This window comes from Heteronotia binoei, chromosome 2, assembly GCF_032191835.1.
Source record: "Heteronotia binoei isolate CCM8104 ecotype False Entrance Well chromosome 2, APGP_CSIRO_Hbin_v1, whole genome shotgun sequence".
Lineage (NCBI taxonomy): Eukaryota > Metazoa > Chordata > Lepidosauria > Squamata > Gekkonidae > Heteronotia > Heteronotia binoei.
Genome location: NC_083224.1, coordinates 93,268,532 through 93,285,194, shown reverse-complemented (window position 1 = coordinate 93,285,194; position 16,663 = coordinate 93,268,532). Strand labels below are relative to the sequence as shown.

The 16,663-nt window shown below is 45.0% G+C and overlaps 1 protein-coding gene across 2 annotated transcripts in view; it reads right to left on the bottom strand.

Moving 5' to 3' along the window:
* Positions 1-8,657: 8,657 nt before the first annotated feature.
* Positions 8,658-16,663, bottom strand: part of TIE1 (tyrosine kinase with immunoglobulin like and EGF like domains 1) — a 43,401-nt gene continuing 35,395 nt past the window's right edge. For both annotated transcript variants that reach the window (XM_060231638.1, XM_060231640.1), the window contains 8 exons: positions 15,762-15,872; positions 15,209-15,399; positions 14,443-14,556; positions 14,194-14,264; positions 13,436-13,476; positions 11,904-12,000; positions 11,651-11,750; positions 8,658-10,889 (listed from right to left, as the gene is read on the bottom strand). In XM_060231638.1, the coding sequence (XP_060087621.1) occupies positions 10,818-10,889; positions 11,651-11,750; positions 11,904-12,000; positions 13,436-13,476; positions 14,194-14,264; positions 14,443-14,556; positions 15,209-15,399; positions 15,762-15,872 (797 nt within the window). In that variant the 3' untranslated portion in view covers positions 8,658-10,817. The remainder of the gene's footprint in view (positions 10,890-11,650; positions 11,751-11,903; positions 12,001-13,435; positions 13,477-14,193; positions 14,265-14,442; positions 14,557-15,208; positions 15,400-15,761; positions 15,873-16,663) is intronic.

Sequence of the window (16,663 nt, the reverse complement as noted above, 5' to 3'; positions counted from 1 at the left end):
TCCACAACTGTTCCCTGATTTGTTTACTTTAAACATTTATATCCCACTTTATCCCTTAGGCTCAAGGCAGCTAATGAAGCAGCAACAAGATGCAAACATGTAACACAACCAGCAGAATAAAAGTAACACACAAGATTTTTTTTTTTAAGTACAACTAAATCTGCTAAACCAATTTACCCTCTACCAAATACCCTTTTGGAAATAACTCTATTCCCTTTTATTTGTTCAGTATTTATACCCTGCTTTTCTCCCAAGTGGGGACCTGAAATTCCCACTATTGTTTGCCCCTCCATCATTTTCTCCTCACAACAACAACCCTGTAAAGTAGGTTGGGGTGAGACAAAGTGACTGGCTAGCTGATGGAGATACCAGGGAAGAGTGGGGATTCAGACCCTTGATCCTAACCTGATATTCTAACTACTACACTGTGCAGTTTAATTCAGGATCAACCCAGAATTATGGGGAGGGGCCAGCAGGTGACCAAGCAATTAATATTTTTGCTGATTCTGGCTAATGACCAGGGTATACACTCAGCTAATAGTCTGCACCTCATGCCCTCAGTTGAGGGCTCTTTCCCACACTCAACCTACTCCTGATTTGCTTGGCAGTCGATGCACAATCATTGGAATCGGCTTGAGCACAATTCTTTCACATGTCTGCCCTCTCTCTGCATTTTCATGGTTGTGGAGTCAGTTTATTTTCATTTGTATGGGCCTTAAATAATTTAAATTTTCAAAGGAGGGTATTGTTGTCATGGGTAGCATGATAGCATCCCTTCTTTTTGTGTGTGTGCATGCTTATATCAATATAATGGCTGAATTTTTAAATAAACACAGGCTTAGGAATGAAGAGAAGTGTGTGTGTGGGTGGGGAGAGGTCCACTGACACACACAGAAGGCCACTGGAGAGGAAGGGTAGCATTTCCTTGAGGCCCCCCATATGCCTTCCCGTCTTTGCATAGTGAAGCCTAAAAGGGGAGCAGCTCCACCACCCATCTATTTATGAAGCGTATGTGAAGTGCTGTGTCCCCTTCAAACTAAGGTGCTTTCTCCCCCTGGTGTCAGAAGTGCCACGCTGGACTTTTGCATTTTTATAATCATCTGTGCTAAAATATCATTATACCAATACACTATAGTTGTTACAATAGGTTTAGCAGGTTCTCTGAATTTCCACCTTTTATTTTTTTTTAAAAGCACCTCTCCATCTCCCTCCCTCATAGATATATAAGGAAAAAGGCATATCTCCACAAGGGAGGAAGCTAAAGACCTACTTTTTTTTTTTAAAGAAGAATGCTGGGGATTCAGAGAACCTGCTAAACTTTTTTTTTAGAAGAAGAGATTGGATTTATACTCTACCCTTTGCTTGGAGTCTCTGAGTGGCTTACAATTTACTTTCCCATCCCATCCCCTTCACAGAACAGACACCCTGTGAGGTAGGTGAGGCTGAGAGAGCTTTCCAAGAACTGCTCTTGAGCAGAACAGCTCTGAAAGAGTTATGACTGTAGCAGTTGCATGTGGAGGAATGGGAAGCAAACTTAGTTCTCCTAGAAAAGAGTCTGTGTACTTAACCACTACACTAAATTGGCTGTCATGCTTATATAAATATAAAGATTGTATGTGTGTGTTTCATTTTTATAAATAAAAATGAAACCACTTGCCTTTAGGCTGTGGGAGAGAGAGTGGTTTGATTATGACAATAGTCCAATGACCAAAAAGTGGGCAGGAAGTGGGTGGGACAAAAAAACCCAACAGAAACATTATGCACAAGAAAAGAAGGGACTCAAAATCAGTTTTCCAAAAAGATCAGCGTAAATGTGGTCTCAAAAAAACTCAGAAAAGAAAACAGGGAGGGTGAACAAAAAAAACAAACAAAAGCTAAAGGCACAAAAAGGAATGCAGAAATCAGTGGATAAACTGAAGCCGTATGTAGCCACAACTAACTGACAAGGGAAACCCCCCCTGAAAAGTCATCAGACTGAAGTTGAGCTGTTGCCATAGATGGGACTGTTAGGACAACTATTATTAAGTAGAGGCCAAAGGAGGGATTTCACTCTCACAAAGTATGACATTAGAAAACTAAAGTCAAATGTTGGGAAGCACAGCAGTATGCAGAAAATAGACTGCAGAAGAAAAGGAGATAAATGGGCACTTTTTATACTGCTGTCACATTTAAGAGGAAGCATTTTTATAGATGTTGCTTCAAACTATCAGAAATAATGCAAGAGCAAATATCATACATTGAACTTCACCCCAGATGAAACCACCCCTTCACGTGGGAGGTGTTGAACTCAGTGATGTTGTATATGCCACTTGATCTGGAATGCATAGGAAATCTAAGGACCCTTGAAGAAATGTTTGCAGCACCTCCCCAGATATATCCTGGGAAAAACTAGTGCATTCTAATGGGAGTATCAATTCTGTGCTGACAGATTTTATAAGGAAAAGTGCATTCTTGTTAAACAGAGTGCAACTTCCCTGCAATGTTTTGCAAAAGGAGAATTGGATCTGCTTTGGCAAGTCTTGTTCTCAATGTTCACAGCTTTAGAATATCATGTTCTATGACAACAGGTCTGAGGGATGCCTGTGAAATGAAAGCTCCCAACTAGTCAGTTACACCAATTACACAGCATCTTAACATTGATTCAAAGAATCACAGAGCTAGAAGGGGCCCCCAGGTTGATTGATGTGCCATGTATGTGCATTTGGCAGTCAGAGAAAGATACTTTGGCACACTGTTTATCACTTTTGGAAACCAGTGCGATGCAAGGCAGCTAACCTAGCAAATCCCACAGGGAAAGAATAATGAGTTAAGGGCCAAAGTGAAATGGTGCCACAGCTTTGCTCATTTGGTCTGCCACTCCCAAACTGACAGTAGGGACTGGCACTCAGTTATCATAGGAACTCAAATGTAGGAACCTTTTTTAGTTAATATAGCCAGAGTTGTATAGTAGTTAGAGAGTGGGAACACCCAGGTTAATATCACTGCTCGTCATGAAATTCACTAAGCAGGGCTATAGCCAGCAGTGGGGCACATGGGGCTCTGCCCCCTTTCAAATTTGTAGTGCTCCAACTGCTGAGTCTCCTCCATGGCCTTCACTGGACACTCGGTAGGTGGGCACAGCTGCCATGGCAGGCTGCTGAATGTGTCACCCAAGGAGAGTCTCTGCAAGCTGCACCTCAAGCCCTTGGGAGCTTTTGCCGGATGGATCAGATCTGCATCTGCCACCTGTGCAAGGCCCAGGAGCCCCAGAGCCATGTGGTGGTGGTGGTTGAGGTGGAGTGGGAGAATGTGGAGGTGGGCAGCTGGCCAGGCACAGAGTGGCTCCTTTGTGCAACTGTGCACTGGCCAAGGGAGGGGGTGCACAGCACTGCAGTGCACTTTTGCAGAGGTGTCTGCAAACTTCACTCACAAGCTGAACAGAAAGGTCCTGATACTCACTGCCACCGCTGCCTCCCTCTTTCTTTCTCTCCCTCCTCCCCCACCATGGCTGCCTACCAGCTGCCCACCCTCCCCGCTGCTTGCCTGCCTGCCTACTTTCCCTGAGTCCTCAGACACTGACACCAACTGCCTGCCATCCAGCACCACCCCCCACAGCTTGCCAAACTGGTAAGAGCCAGGAGGGTTGAATAATTTCATTAATGCCCCCTCAGTGCCTCCTCCCAAAAAATTCCTGGCTAAGGGGCTGCCATTGTGATCTTGAACAGTCATCCCCTCTCAGCCTAACCTACCTTACAGTGATGCTGTGAATCAAGGAAATCATGTAAATAGGGAGTAAAATGTATGCTGAGCTCCTTGGAGAAAGCATAGGATAATATATAAAAATCTTATAACTAATTCAAACTGGGAAATTAACTTGTCTGTAATATTCAGAAATCTACCATCCTTTCTGTTATTCTGATACCTGGCTAGAATCAGAGTTGGAAGGGATCTCCAGGGTCATCTGGTCCACCCCCCTGAACAATGCACGAAATCTGACTTAGAGTTCCAGAAACTCAGAGTACTTTGGTGGATAATGGAAAGCAACACATTTTGCTACCAAGGAGGATTTTTCCAGTCATTGCATCTTCTAAAATTTATTCATGTTACTGGCTTGTGGAGGGCTTTGGTTTTATATAAACAACAGTGCCTTGCTGCTTGCTATTGTATTCCCTGGTGGCTGCATCTTCTAGGCAGCCATGTTTGCTTACACAGCTGAAGTTACAAGTAGCATTGTTGACTGGCCAGGGAAATAAAGCTGAATGCTGTACTTGCCCCCTTCTTGGCAATAGGCAGGACTTCTGTTGATTGGGGCAGAAGCAAATGTTGACTTTTATCTCTGACCAAAGCCTGTGTGCAGACTGGGAAAGGTAAATTGCTACACACAGAGATGCAACAACAGCACCTGCCATTTTCTCTAATAATGAGCATGCACCACATTCAGTACAACGCCCGTGATGAACATAGTCCTTTGTCGCTCACTCACAATAACATAAAAAAAGTCCTGGTAGATCAGACTAGTGGGCCATCTTGTCTAGCATCCTGTTTCACACTATGGCCAACCAATACCTCTGGGTGGCCAACAACAGGGCATAGAAGCAGAGGCCTTTCCCTGATGTTACTCTGGGATTTAGAGACTTAGTGCCTCTGAATGTGGAAGTTCCCCTCAGTCACCATGACTAGTAGCCATTGGTGGATTTATCCTCCATTAGTATATCTAATCCTCTTTTAAAGCTGTTTATTCCTGGGGCCATTCCTACATCATCTGCAGCAAATTTCACATTTAATCATTGTCTGTGTAAAGATGTATTTTTCTTTTGTCCATTCTGAACCTACTGCCCATTAGCTTCATTGGATGCCCTCAAGTTCTAGTTTTTTGGGAGGAGAGAAATTTCTATGTCAACTCTCTCCACCGCATGCATAATTTTACAAACCTCTATCACACACCCCTCCCCGGTTCTCTCTTTTCTAAACTGAAAAGTCCCAGACTCCTCAGCCTTTCTTTCATACGGAAGGTACTTCAACCCCCTAGCCATCTTGGTTGCCCTCCTCTGTACTTTTTCCACCTCTGCAATGTCCTTTTTGCTATGACCAGAACTGTACACAGTATTCAAAATGCCGCATCATCGATATATGCAGGGGCATTACAATATTGGCCATTTTATGTTCAATCCCTTTCCTAATCATCCCTAATACAGAGTTTGCCTTTTTGACCACTGCAGCACACTGGGTTAACACTTTCATTGAGCTATTCACTAGGACCCCAAGATCTTTTTTCCTTTCAGACTCCATTAGCCTATACTTGAATTTGGGATTTATTTTGTCCCAGTTTACATCACCGTACACTTATTAACACTGAACTTCGTTTGCCACATTGTCGCCTGTTCACCCAGTTTATGGAGTGCCTCTTGGAGCTCTTCACAGTGAGCCTTGGTTTTCACCATTTTGAATAATTTTGCATAATCTGCAGACTTGGCCACTACTCTACTCAACCCTAGTTTCAGATCACTTACGAATAAATTAAACAGTACTGGCCCCAATACTGATCCTTGTGGGACCCTGCTGCTTACTTCCCTCCCTTGTGAGACCTGTATATTGATTCCTACTTTTTACTTCCTGTAATTTAACCAGTTATTAATCCATAAGAGAATCTGTTCTTTTATCCATGACTTTTAAGTTTACTGGGGAGTCTTTGGTGAGGTACCTTGTCAAAAGCCTTTTGAAAGTCCAGGTATATAATGTCTGCAGGGTCACTGTTTATCTACATGCTTGTTCACTTTCTCAAAGAACTCCAAAAGGTTGGTGAGGCAGGACTTCTCTTTGCAAAAGCCATGCTGATTTTCCCTCTGCAGGCTTTGTCCCTCTATGTGCCTAACAATTTTGTCTTTGATTACAGTTTCTACTAATTTGTCTGGGACAGATGTTAGACGGACTGACCTGTAATTTCCTGGTTCCCCTCTGGATCCTTTTTTAAAAAATTGATGTTACATTTGCTACTCTCCAGTCTTCTGATATAGCAGCTGAATTTTGTGATGTACATTTATAGGTTAGTAGATCAACAGTTTCACATCTGAGTTCCTTAAGGGCATATGCCAGCAGGACCTAAACACTTACTGGTTTTTAATTTCCCCAGTAGGTCTATAATTTCATCTTTGATCACCTCAATTTGGCCCAGTTCTTCAGACTCCATTCTTGAAAATAGGGGCTGTGGCATGGGTATGTGCCCCACACTTTCCACAGTGAACACATAAGAACGTAAGAGAAGCCATGTTGGATCAGGCCAATGACCCATCCAGTCCAACACTCTGTGTCACACAGTGGCCAAAAAAGAAAGGAGGTTCACAAGTGGGGCTAGAAGCCCTTCCACTTTGCCCACACAGAAACAAAAAAAGTAATTGGGCTTCTCTGCCATCTCCCTATCTTCCTTTAGCCATCCCTTTATTCCTTTATCATCCAAAGGCCCCACTGCTTCTCTGGCTGGTTTCCTACTCCAGATATATTTTTAAACAAATGTTTACTGTTCATCTTGATGCTTATAGCAACCTGCTCCTCAAATCTCCTTTTGCATGCCTGATTACTGACTTGCATTTATTTTGCTAGAGCAGGGTTATCAGACATGCAGTTCAGGGGCCGAATCAGGCCCTCAGAGGGCTCCTATCAGGTCCCCAAGCAACTGGCTGTGATCTGCTTCCTTCCCTCTCTCTTGCTTCATTTTGCATCACAGCTTGCTTTGCCAGGTTCTCTCAATTGCACAGCAGAGCAACTGAGCCAAACCTCTCTTCCTTCTATTGACTGAGGCTCCTCCCCCCCAGTCCCCTAGGGAAGGAAGGAGAGAGTCAGTGCTTCCTTTGCCCAGTTCCCTGGATCTCATGGGAGAAATACAAAGAAAGCACCTTTGAGACCAATGAGTGCTAATGTTTTAAACATGTTTAAAGTGTGTGTGTATGTGTATATAACTTTAAACATGGTTGGAAAGGAAAGGTCCCCTGTGCAAGCACCAGTCGTTTCCAACTCTGGGGTGACTTTGCTTTCACAACGTTTTCACAGCAGACTTTTTATGGGGTGGTTTGCCATTACCTTCCCCAGTCGTCTACGCTTTCCCCCCAGCAAGTTGGGTACTCATTTTACCAACCTTGGAAGGATGGAAGCTGAGTCAACCTCAAGCCGGCTACCTGAAAACCCAGCTTCCACCGGGGATCAAACTCAGGTTGTGAGCAGAGTTTAGGACTGGAGTACTGCAGCTTTAACACTCTGCACCACGGGGTTCTTTTAAACATGCTTAAAACATTATATATAATTGTGTTTGTCTGTGTCCTTTATAAAGTTTATATCTCTACTACCTCATCTTCAATACACATGGCCCAGCCCAACTCAACATGGCCTGGCCCAAAAAGGTCTCATTTCTGTCAGTTCCAGCCCTCATAACAAATGAGTTTGACACCCTTGGAGCCTGTGGTCCCTCCTGTTCAATTCATCAAGGTAGATCTTCCACTTTTTATAAGATGCCCCTTTACTTTTTATAGCTTCCTTAGCTTCTGCTGTTAACCATGAAGATCTTCTTTTAGACTTGGCCTTTCCTAATCTCTGAAATGCATTCTATTTGGGTGAAGCTATTAAATAGCTTTTGTCGCATCCCTCCTGCAACTCCCAGGGTTGCCCTGGTGTCACAGTCACCCCAAAGCCCCTTGTGGTACCCCACACTTGTGGCCAGAGGTCTCAGAATGGGAGGAGGTTGGGTTTCTTCCCCCTCCAGATGCTCCTCCCTGACTTGACAATTGAGACTCCTGTTTTCTCTCTCTCTCTGTTGGGCAGTCTCTCCGTCCTTGTCTGCCTGTATTCCTCCTTGACCTCCTCCTATGGCTTCTTTTTATTTCCTTTTGGTGTCCCCACCCATTCCTGCCCCCACCTCCATTCTTAAGCGCAGATGCTGGGGCGAGGTCATCAGGGTGTTGCCAGCTGGCCCCGGGCTGCTGGGGTACTCTATTGCTGCTACTACTAGTGCCGCTGCAGCTTGGGAAGCGGCCCCTACCCTTGCCCCAGGTTGCCCGCACCCGGAGGCGGTGCTCCTTCCTTCTCTTACACTCTGCTCATTGGGTCGTCTGGTCTCTTTCCCTGGGGCTCCCCTCTAGGTGTTGGCTGGGTGGGCTCAGGCTTCCCTCGGCCTTCCTTGCATTCTGGTTGAGTGGTGGGCCCTTGGACTGGGGACAGGGTGTTCGGCTCCCCACCTGGTGCGGGGCAATCAGCCTCCCCAGGGGTGGGGGAGAGCAGCCCACCAAGGCCCAACCAGAGCTGGTCAGGACAGTTTCCAAGCATTCTCTAGGGATTAGACTCTCTTGTGTTTCCCCTTCAGCTTCCTTTTTAGTATCCCCCTCATTTTTGAAAGGTTCCCTTTCTTGAAATAAAATTTTACAGTTTTGAATTTTATTTTTCATTAACCTGAAGGGTGAACTTAATAGCATTGTGGTCTTTGTACCCAATTGGGGTAACAACCTCTAAATCTCTCACCAGGTCTTGAGGCCTATTAAGAACAAAGTCCAAGACCATTACCCCTCGTTGACTCTGTGACTAATTGTTCTAGTGTACAGTCATTTGTGATGTCTAGGAATCTCGTTTCTGGAGCATGACTCAAGCACATGTTTATCCAGTTGATGTGAGGATGATTGAAGTCTAATAACATTATCTGCTTTAGTCACCTCATTTAATTCCTTCTTCATCTCAAGGTCAGCCTTAAGGATTTGATCAGGTGAGTGACAGTACAACCCCACTTTTAAGTAATCCTTAGGGCCCAATATTTCCATCCATATCATTCTGTTAGGGAGTTTTTTCCCCTGATGTTTTCTAATTTACTTGATTCTATGCCTTCTTTGATACACAATGCAACACCATCCCTCCCTGTCTTGCCTATATAGCTTATACATATAGCTATAGAGCTTAAGCCTGTAGCCCTGGGAGACTGAGGCTTTTCTTAGTGACAAACACTCAGGGATCCCTTATTTTTACTAGTCAAAGAGGCAACATTTGTAGACTGGATATTATACAGCATCTGATAGGAAACAGCCATATTTCTGTGCCTTTGTACAGTCCTGGGAATAGTTTGGTCTAAATAAATGGTAAACATAGTAGGGTACTTGCTCTCACATCTTGACATAATAATGTGGTATTTTTTAGTTTGAGGTTCCTTTTTCCCCACTCTGAAATAGCTGCAGTCAAGAATAGGCCAGCATGCCCTAAAGTGCAAAAGTCAATACAACTTCTTGGTCATGCCAGTGTTAAGGCAATCTGTCATTACTACATTGTTCAATGGCAGCTGGCTAATTCTTTACACATTCTTTATTAATTATAACTTGGGGGCAGAGGTATTGTAGAACTGATAGCACTGAGGCACTGATAGTTATATACTGTCTGCTTCACACCTGTGGAATACATTCTGTTCTGTGGAATACATTCCGTTCCTGTCCACTCTCTACCACAACATTCTCCAGATTCAGGGACAAAGCCAGTCACAAAGTTTGAGTCCAGAGGCACCTTTAAGACTAACAAAGTGTTCATGCACATGGAAGCTTATACCCAGAATAAAACTTTGTTGGTCTCAAAGGGGCCACTGGACTCAAACTTTGTTCTGCTGCTTCAGACCAACACAGCTATCCACCTGAAAGCCAGTCAGTATAGCTAGCAAGCTCCTGTTGTAGAAGGACAAGTGGCCCCATGGCCTTGGCTTTCTTACTTTCACAGCTTGCCATAATGCTCTCCCCAAGTTTCCATGGAATGTTCCATGCATCCCTTTGGTGCTTGATTAGTTTCTGCCTCATATCTCCTTTTTGTTTCACTGAACATTGCTGCTTATTCAGCATCATTCTGCAGTGAGTAGAGAGACTTGTTGTTTGCAGCAAGCAACTGGTCTCACAACATGGGAGCTGCACCAGACCCATTGTGAGTGTCTAGCTTTGCATTTAAGGCAACTCTCTGTCCATACGGTTCTGCCTGCTTGGGGGGTGGGGTGGGGTGGAAACCCTCACCATGTTTGTACAAATGCACTTGCTTTTTGGCAAAGCATGGAAGTGCTTTGTGCATGGATGTTCTAGTATAATGCTTCTTTGTGTAAATATACTTGCCCCAGACTTTTTTTTAAAAAACAGACTTATCTAGGGTCAGCACACACATTGACCTGCAGCAGAAGAACATGCAGAAGAAGGGGGGAGCCATGAAAAAGAAAAAATGAAGGACAAGTGGAGGAGGAAAACTTGCTCCTCTGATTAATCAAGGATGTGACAGTTTATAACTCTATGGGAGATATGCGTGGCCAGATTGTGCGGTACTACCCAAGAGAAACAGAAAATGGTGGAAAACAATCTCAAGGAAAGGTATAGCAGTGGGAGTATTGAACCAGGACTGGAGAGACCTGGGTTCAAATCCTCATTCACTTGAGTGACCATCTGTCCAAGGATGGCTAGGTGACTTCGGACCACTTACCAGCTCTCAGACTTAGGTACCCCACAGAGTTTTTTTGACTATAAAATGGGGAAGAGGATAAAAAATGTACACCACTCAAGAGTCCACTTGGAGGAAAAGTAGAATAAATCAGCCCTTGGCAACATTTTTTAAGTCTGTTGCCTTGCTGGCATTATTTGCAGTGTGTGCTGTCTTGTGGTCAGGAACGAAGAAATTGGCAAGAGGGCTGAATCCATGCAGGAGTTCCTTTGCTAGCCAAGTTTCTTTATGCTTTGTGTCCAGCATAAACTGTATGGCAAAGTGAAGGCATGTCTTGGGATGTGCATGCAGGAGGTTCCTCTTCTATATATATCCTGTTTGTGCCCCAAGTGGGGAGTTAGTGCTCAGGCCCCTCACGCCTCCTCAGCTGTCACATCAATCCCTGCATAGGTGAAATTCTCAAACAAGGCCATGTTCACATAGGCCTGCCAAAAAAAAAGAGAAAATTGCATCAGAGGCCACCTCAGTAGGCTTTCTCTTCTCTCATCACTAGCATGTGAGTACATGAGTTCTCTCTCTCTTGAGTGAGTGTATGTCTCCACCTGGAAGTGATGGTGATTGACCCCTACTGGGGGCCCTGGAGGATATTCAGAGAGGTGGCTGAATAAAGCCTGCCCCTGTCCTCCTGACTGCTGGTATTTCAAGGAGGTCTTCCTTCCATACTTGCCAGACTCAACCCTACTTAGCTTCCAAGATCTAATGAAATTGGGCTTGACTGGGCTATCCAGGTCAGAGCAGAGTACACTTTACTTTCAACAATTCCTAGAAGAGACAACAGTGAAATTTGGACACAAAGGGGCTGTGCAGTGTTTTGGTGCAAAGATGGGGATGATGGGCCAATTCTTTTTTTTTTTTACTCTTACACTGAGATCATGCTGAGAGCAAGCTCCATTTCAATGTGCCTCTTGGCACTAGTCATAGCTGCAGGGCACTCGAAGTGTTGCTGACACAGGACCCAGCTTCTTGTAATCTCTCAAGGCCGCCTGCATCCTGCCTCAGTGAGGGAGGCTGAGGCCTCATAACTGGCAATATGTCAAGTCTCGGCTGACGCTGTGTTCCAGTGGCAATATTGAGCTGTGTTGTCTTGCTTTGTCTGGCTGTGAACCCTTCTATTCCCTCACACTTCTATAGCACACACATTAGCAGCACAATATGTTTGTGCATGTTCACAGCAGGACAGTGATACCTTCCTGGCTTCCAGCATGCGGATGAGTTGCACTGAGATCTGGGAGAAGGGAGGGCGTTCATAGGGCCGGTCCCGCCAGCACTGCCGCATTAGCTCATACCTGCAAGATGATGAGTGGGATTAGAACAAAACAAAGATGTGGAGGAGGTGGAACTGTTAGGGATGCGGGTATGTCAGTCAGCACCAGTGGGAGACCATTGGAGAGACACACACATGTGTGTCTGTTATGGGGAAGAAAGGGTTTTCTCATTACACTTCATCATCACAGTTGAGGGGCTTTTCCATGCGGTATCCCTGCGGAAGCTTCTCATAGAGCTCAGCACATGTCATCCCACAGTATGGTGTCCCTCCTAGGGAGGAAGAAATCCCATTAGACAGGAAACTATATTTATTGGTATACTAGCATTGGCATGCACACACAGCACTTTGGGTGCTTCTGCATAAAAGCTGTCCATCTTGAAGTCCATCTTGAAGTTCACACCAAAGCTGTCCATCTCTGAACATGCAATACATACCTCTTCACACATAGTGTAAAGTATAGCCACTGGAAGGGGGGTGGTAGCAAACTCATAATGGGATGAATAGATTACATGGACAAGGGTATTTATCCATCCATCCATCCATCCATCCATCCATCCATCCATCCATCCATCCAGGGGTCATTTTGTAGAAAAATAGGTGGTGGAGCTCATCCAGGGATTGTTAAGCAGCTGCATCTACTATTCAATGGACAAAGTGGGAAGGAGGAGATGGAACTCTCAGAAAGGTTCAGGAGCTGTGCTCCTGTGAGCTTTCGCTGAATCCTCCTCCATCCATCCATCCATCCATCCTGCTCCTTTCCTGGGCAAGCAGGGCCTAGGGTGGCTGAGGATTTCCCTGTCCATAATACTTGTAAGCAGGCCTCAGATTCAGCAGAAGCTCACAGGAGCACAGCTTCTGAACCTTTCTGAGAATTCCACCTCTTCCTTCCCACCTTGTCCACTGAATAGTAGGTGCAGCTGCATAACAATTCCTGGATGAGCTCCACCACCTATTTTTCTACAAAATGACCCCTGCTTGTAAGGATAGCAATCTGCTTGGGGAATATCTGATAACTTCAGGCTTATGCTTCCCAAAGAGTGGTGATTCTTGCTCTGGCTGACAGCACTGGAGAGTTTTGTCTCTGTTTCCTGAACAGAAGTCATTGTAAGACACTCCAAATGCATGCAGAAGTGCCTGAAGGTTTTTCTATTGCATGGGGAGTTCTGTGCCCCACTGTGCTGCTCAATGACCCACATACGACCTCCCAATTGAACACTAACTTCCTCTTTTTCTCCTCACTCCACCCCTTGTGTAGGTAAGCTGTTTACCTTTAACATACTTTTAAAGCCCTTTACATGCTTATCTGAACAAATATGTATTTTATGCTTTAAAAAAGACATCAGCCTTTTTAGCCTTGAGAAACTGCTCTAAGGAAGAGGATGGGTGGCTACCTTATCATCACAGACACTGCTCCTTCAGCATTATATGCACAACCCCTTCAGGTCCAATCAGGAAAAACAAGTTTTCCTCAAGCTTAGACTAGAGAAGTCGGCAGTCTTTCTGCCCAAAATATGGTGACTAGACTTCTGCAGTGAGCTGACTGCTAAAATGACATACACACTCTCATATGCTGCACACCCAGGGCAGAGATGGAGAGTCAGAAGAACAGAATGATATTGGCACCCAAATGTGGCATAAGGGAATGAAGGGCAGAACGGCCAACACAGCCCAAAGCATTCTCACTGGACAAGAGCTTCAACTTACCCAGGCTGACAATTTCCCACAATAGGACCCCAAATGACCACCTGCAAGAGAAAATTAGGGCACAGGATGAGTTCCTCTAGCTCAGGGGTGGCCAAACTGTGGCTTGGGAGCCACATACAGCTCTTTCAGACATATTGTACAGCTATTGACCCCCACCCCCATTGGCCAGTTTGGAGAAGACATTTGTCTCTTTAAATCCCTTCTCCAAGCCAAGCCAGTCAGCCAACATGGGAGGCTTGGAGAACACATTTAAAGTTTCTTTCTTTCCATCACTCCTTTCTCACTCCTCCATCCCTCTCCCTTCCTTCCTTGCTTTCTCCCCCTCACGTTCATGTCTTGTGGTTCTCAAACACCTGACATTTATTCTAAGTGGCTCTTACATTTGGCCAACCCTGCTCTAGCACATTCAACTCTGCAGTAGAACATGAAAATGTTTTAGAAATTATTTCAGTTCTGATATCTTACTTTAACACAGAATGAAAAAGCAAATATTCATTGTAAGTTATATCATGTCTTCTTTTTTTTTTGTATGGGCAAATCCATTTAAATTCAGTTGATTGATTGAGCAGGTGAAAGCTAGAGGATGGATCAGCAAGAAATCCTTTCTTTAATGAGTAGCCTTGGTTATTGCATTTCTTCTGCTTCGGCTAACCAGCAGAGGACCAAGGGAAGAACAACAAACTGCATCCTTTCATCTGCCTGCTGCCCAAAGGACAGGAGGACACTGCCCTTCCCAACCCCATGCATAAATCACTCACACATCACTCTTGGTCGTGTATACACTGTAATTCAAGGACTCAATGGCCATCCAGCGAACTGGCAAGCGGCCCTGCAAAAAGAGGCATCATTGGAAAAGCAGACAGCTTACTGTAGGAATGCTGGAAAAAAATTGAAATGAAACCATGTCCCCATTTCCTAGAACAGAGGAAAAAGCTGAGAAAAGAGAGAGGGCTTTCGCAGAGGGACATTCTAGTTATCTTAACTACATTACTATAACCCAGGCTCACCATTGTCTTCTTCACATAGACCTCCTCCCCCCGGGACAAGCCAAAGTCAGCAATCTTGGAAGTCAGATTCTCTCCCACCAGGATGTTCCTGGCAGCCAGGTCTCTGTGAATAAACTAGAAGAAAAACAGCAGAGAGAAACATTGGCAGTGGAAGAGGCTGAGGTGTTCTGTCCACTCTGTGACTTTAGGTAGTGACACAAAAGAGCCCAGTCTTGGTGCCCCCTGAGCTACAAAGTTCTCATGAATTCCTTTGGGAAACCAGAACCACTCCAGACACCAAAGCCCACTTCACATTCTGCCCCTCCCTTTCCTTACTGGGCCAAAATTTTCCATCCCTGACTCAGATTCTCATATTTATCCATGATGCCATTCACTCCTGATAGCACTCCAGTCCAAATACCCAGCCCTTCTTACAAACAGGCCCAAATAAATCAGTTCCTTGTGGATGTATTTGTGTATGGGAAAAGCATCCCAGGCAGGAAGTGTATACATGGTTTTGGTCTCTGTCTCCCCTCCCCACCCTCCACAGGTACAGACACCCACACAGACACTTTCCTTGCTGATTACACAGAGGAGCTGGTGCATCAGGATGGACTGGGATCTTAAAGCCATCCTGGAGCAAGCTGAGCAGAAAACACTTGGCTCCTGGCTGCTAATGGCCCTTCAAGGCAGTGGGCTACTGGGAGCTTTCTCAGTCAGTGAAATGCCAGTCTTTCCCTGCAGTGCATGAGCCCAGACAATCACAGCAAGATGGAGACAGACATACTTGTTTCTCACTCAAATACTGCATGCCTTTGGCCACATCAGATGCAAACTGCAAGAGCTGCTGGGATGTGAGGGTTGATGCTGTCCCATGCTCCCTGGCAAAAGCAGGATCTGTCTCCAGGACTCGGCTCTTGCGCAGAAAATCCAGCAAGTTCCCATAGGGTGCATATTCTATAGCGATATACAGGTAACCTGGGAGATTGACATAGATTGTCAGACCACATCACACCAGGGCCCTGTCTAATTTTGAAGCACCTTGGTGGAGAGGGTAGGAAGAATCATGAAAACCACCACATAGGAAACTGATAGTATACTAGATGCTCCTATGTGTGAACAGACATGCTAAGTAAAAATAGGCTTTGCCAAGCAGAGTGTGTGTGAGAGAGGATTACAGAAAACCTGAACTACATTTGTCAGTTTTTGCCAGTGGTGTTAGCACTGTGACTTATCTGAAACAGCAGCAGGATGTTTGGGGGGCAAAGATGGAAGAAGCAGGGAAAGAGAAGTAAGCAACAGAGAGGGACTTTGCTATGCTGGTTGGCAAGAAGGCCTACCTTTATTCTCACAGGCCCCCAGCAAATTTATGATATTGGGATGGTTGCCCAGCTTGCAAAGGACTTCTAGCTCTCCGGCAAAGTCCCGGTGGTCATTCTCAGAGGCAAATTCTGAAACAGAGAGAGCAATACCAGGTCTGCCAGACTAGCATCAGGAGCACAGCAGGGAGTCTCCTTTGAGCACAGCAGTGGGCAATAAACTGGCTGTAGCTGGCCAAAGGCCAAGCATCTTTTACCCAACAGGAGCAGAGCCCTTTTATGACAAATTCACATATTCTGTGAAAGCAAACTCTTTTTTTTTATGTGAAAGCAAACTCATGACAGCCAGTTGCATGTACATGTGAAAGAGCAACAGGATTAACTTTAACTTTCTAGCATGGTCACATAGCATCTACACACATCAGCTCCACCTCTGAGAGTCAGTTTGGTGTAATGGTTAAGCGTACAGACTCTTATCTGGGAGAACTGGGTTTGATTCCCCAATCCTCCACTTGCAGCTGCTGGAATGGCCTTGGGTCAGTCATAGCTCTTGAAAGGGCAGCTGCTGTGAGAGCCCTCTCAGCCCCACCCACCTCACAGGGTGTCTTTTGTGGGGGCAGAAGATATAGGAGATTGTAAGCGCTCTAAGTCTCTGATTCAGAGAGAAGGGCAGGGTATAAATCTGCAGTCTTCAGTCTTCTTCACAGGCTAACATAAAAGGGAACTGCCTGGCTATATGTAAGAACCAGCATGGAAAACTTAATGGTGCTTTGTACTTTTTCCCAGGGCTTTTTTGGTAGAAAAAGCCCAGCAGGAATTCATTTTCATACTAGACCACACCCCCTGATGCAAAGCCAGCTGGAACTGTGTTCCTGTGCATTCCTGCTAAAAAAAAAAAAGCCCTGCTTTTTCCTCTTCTGGGA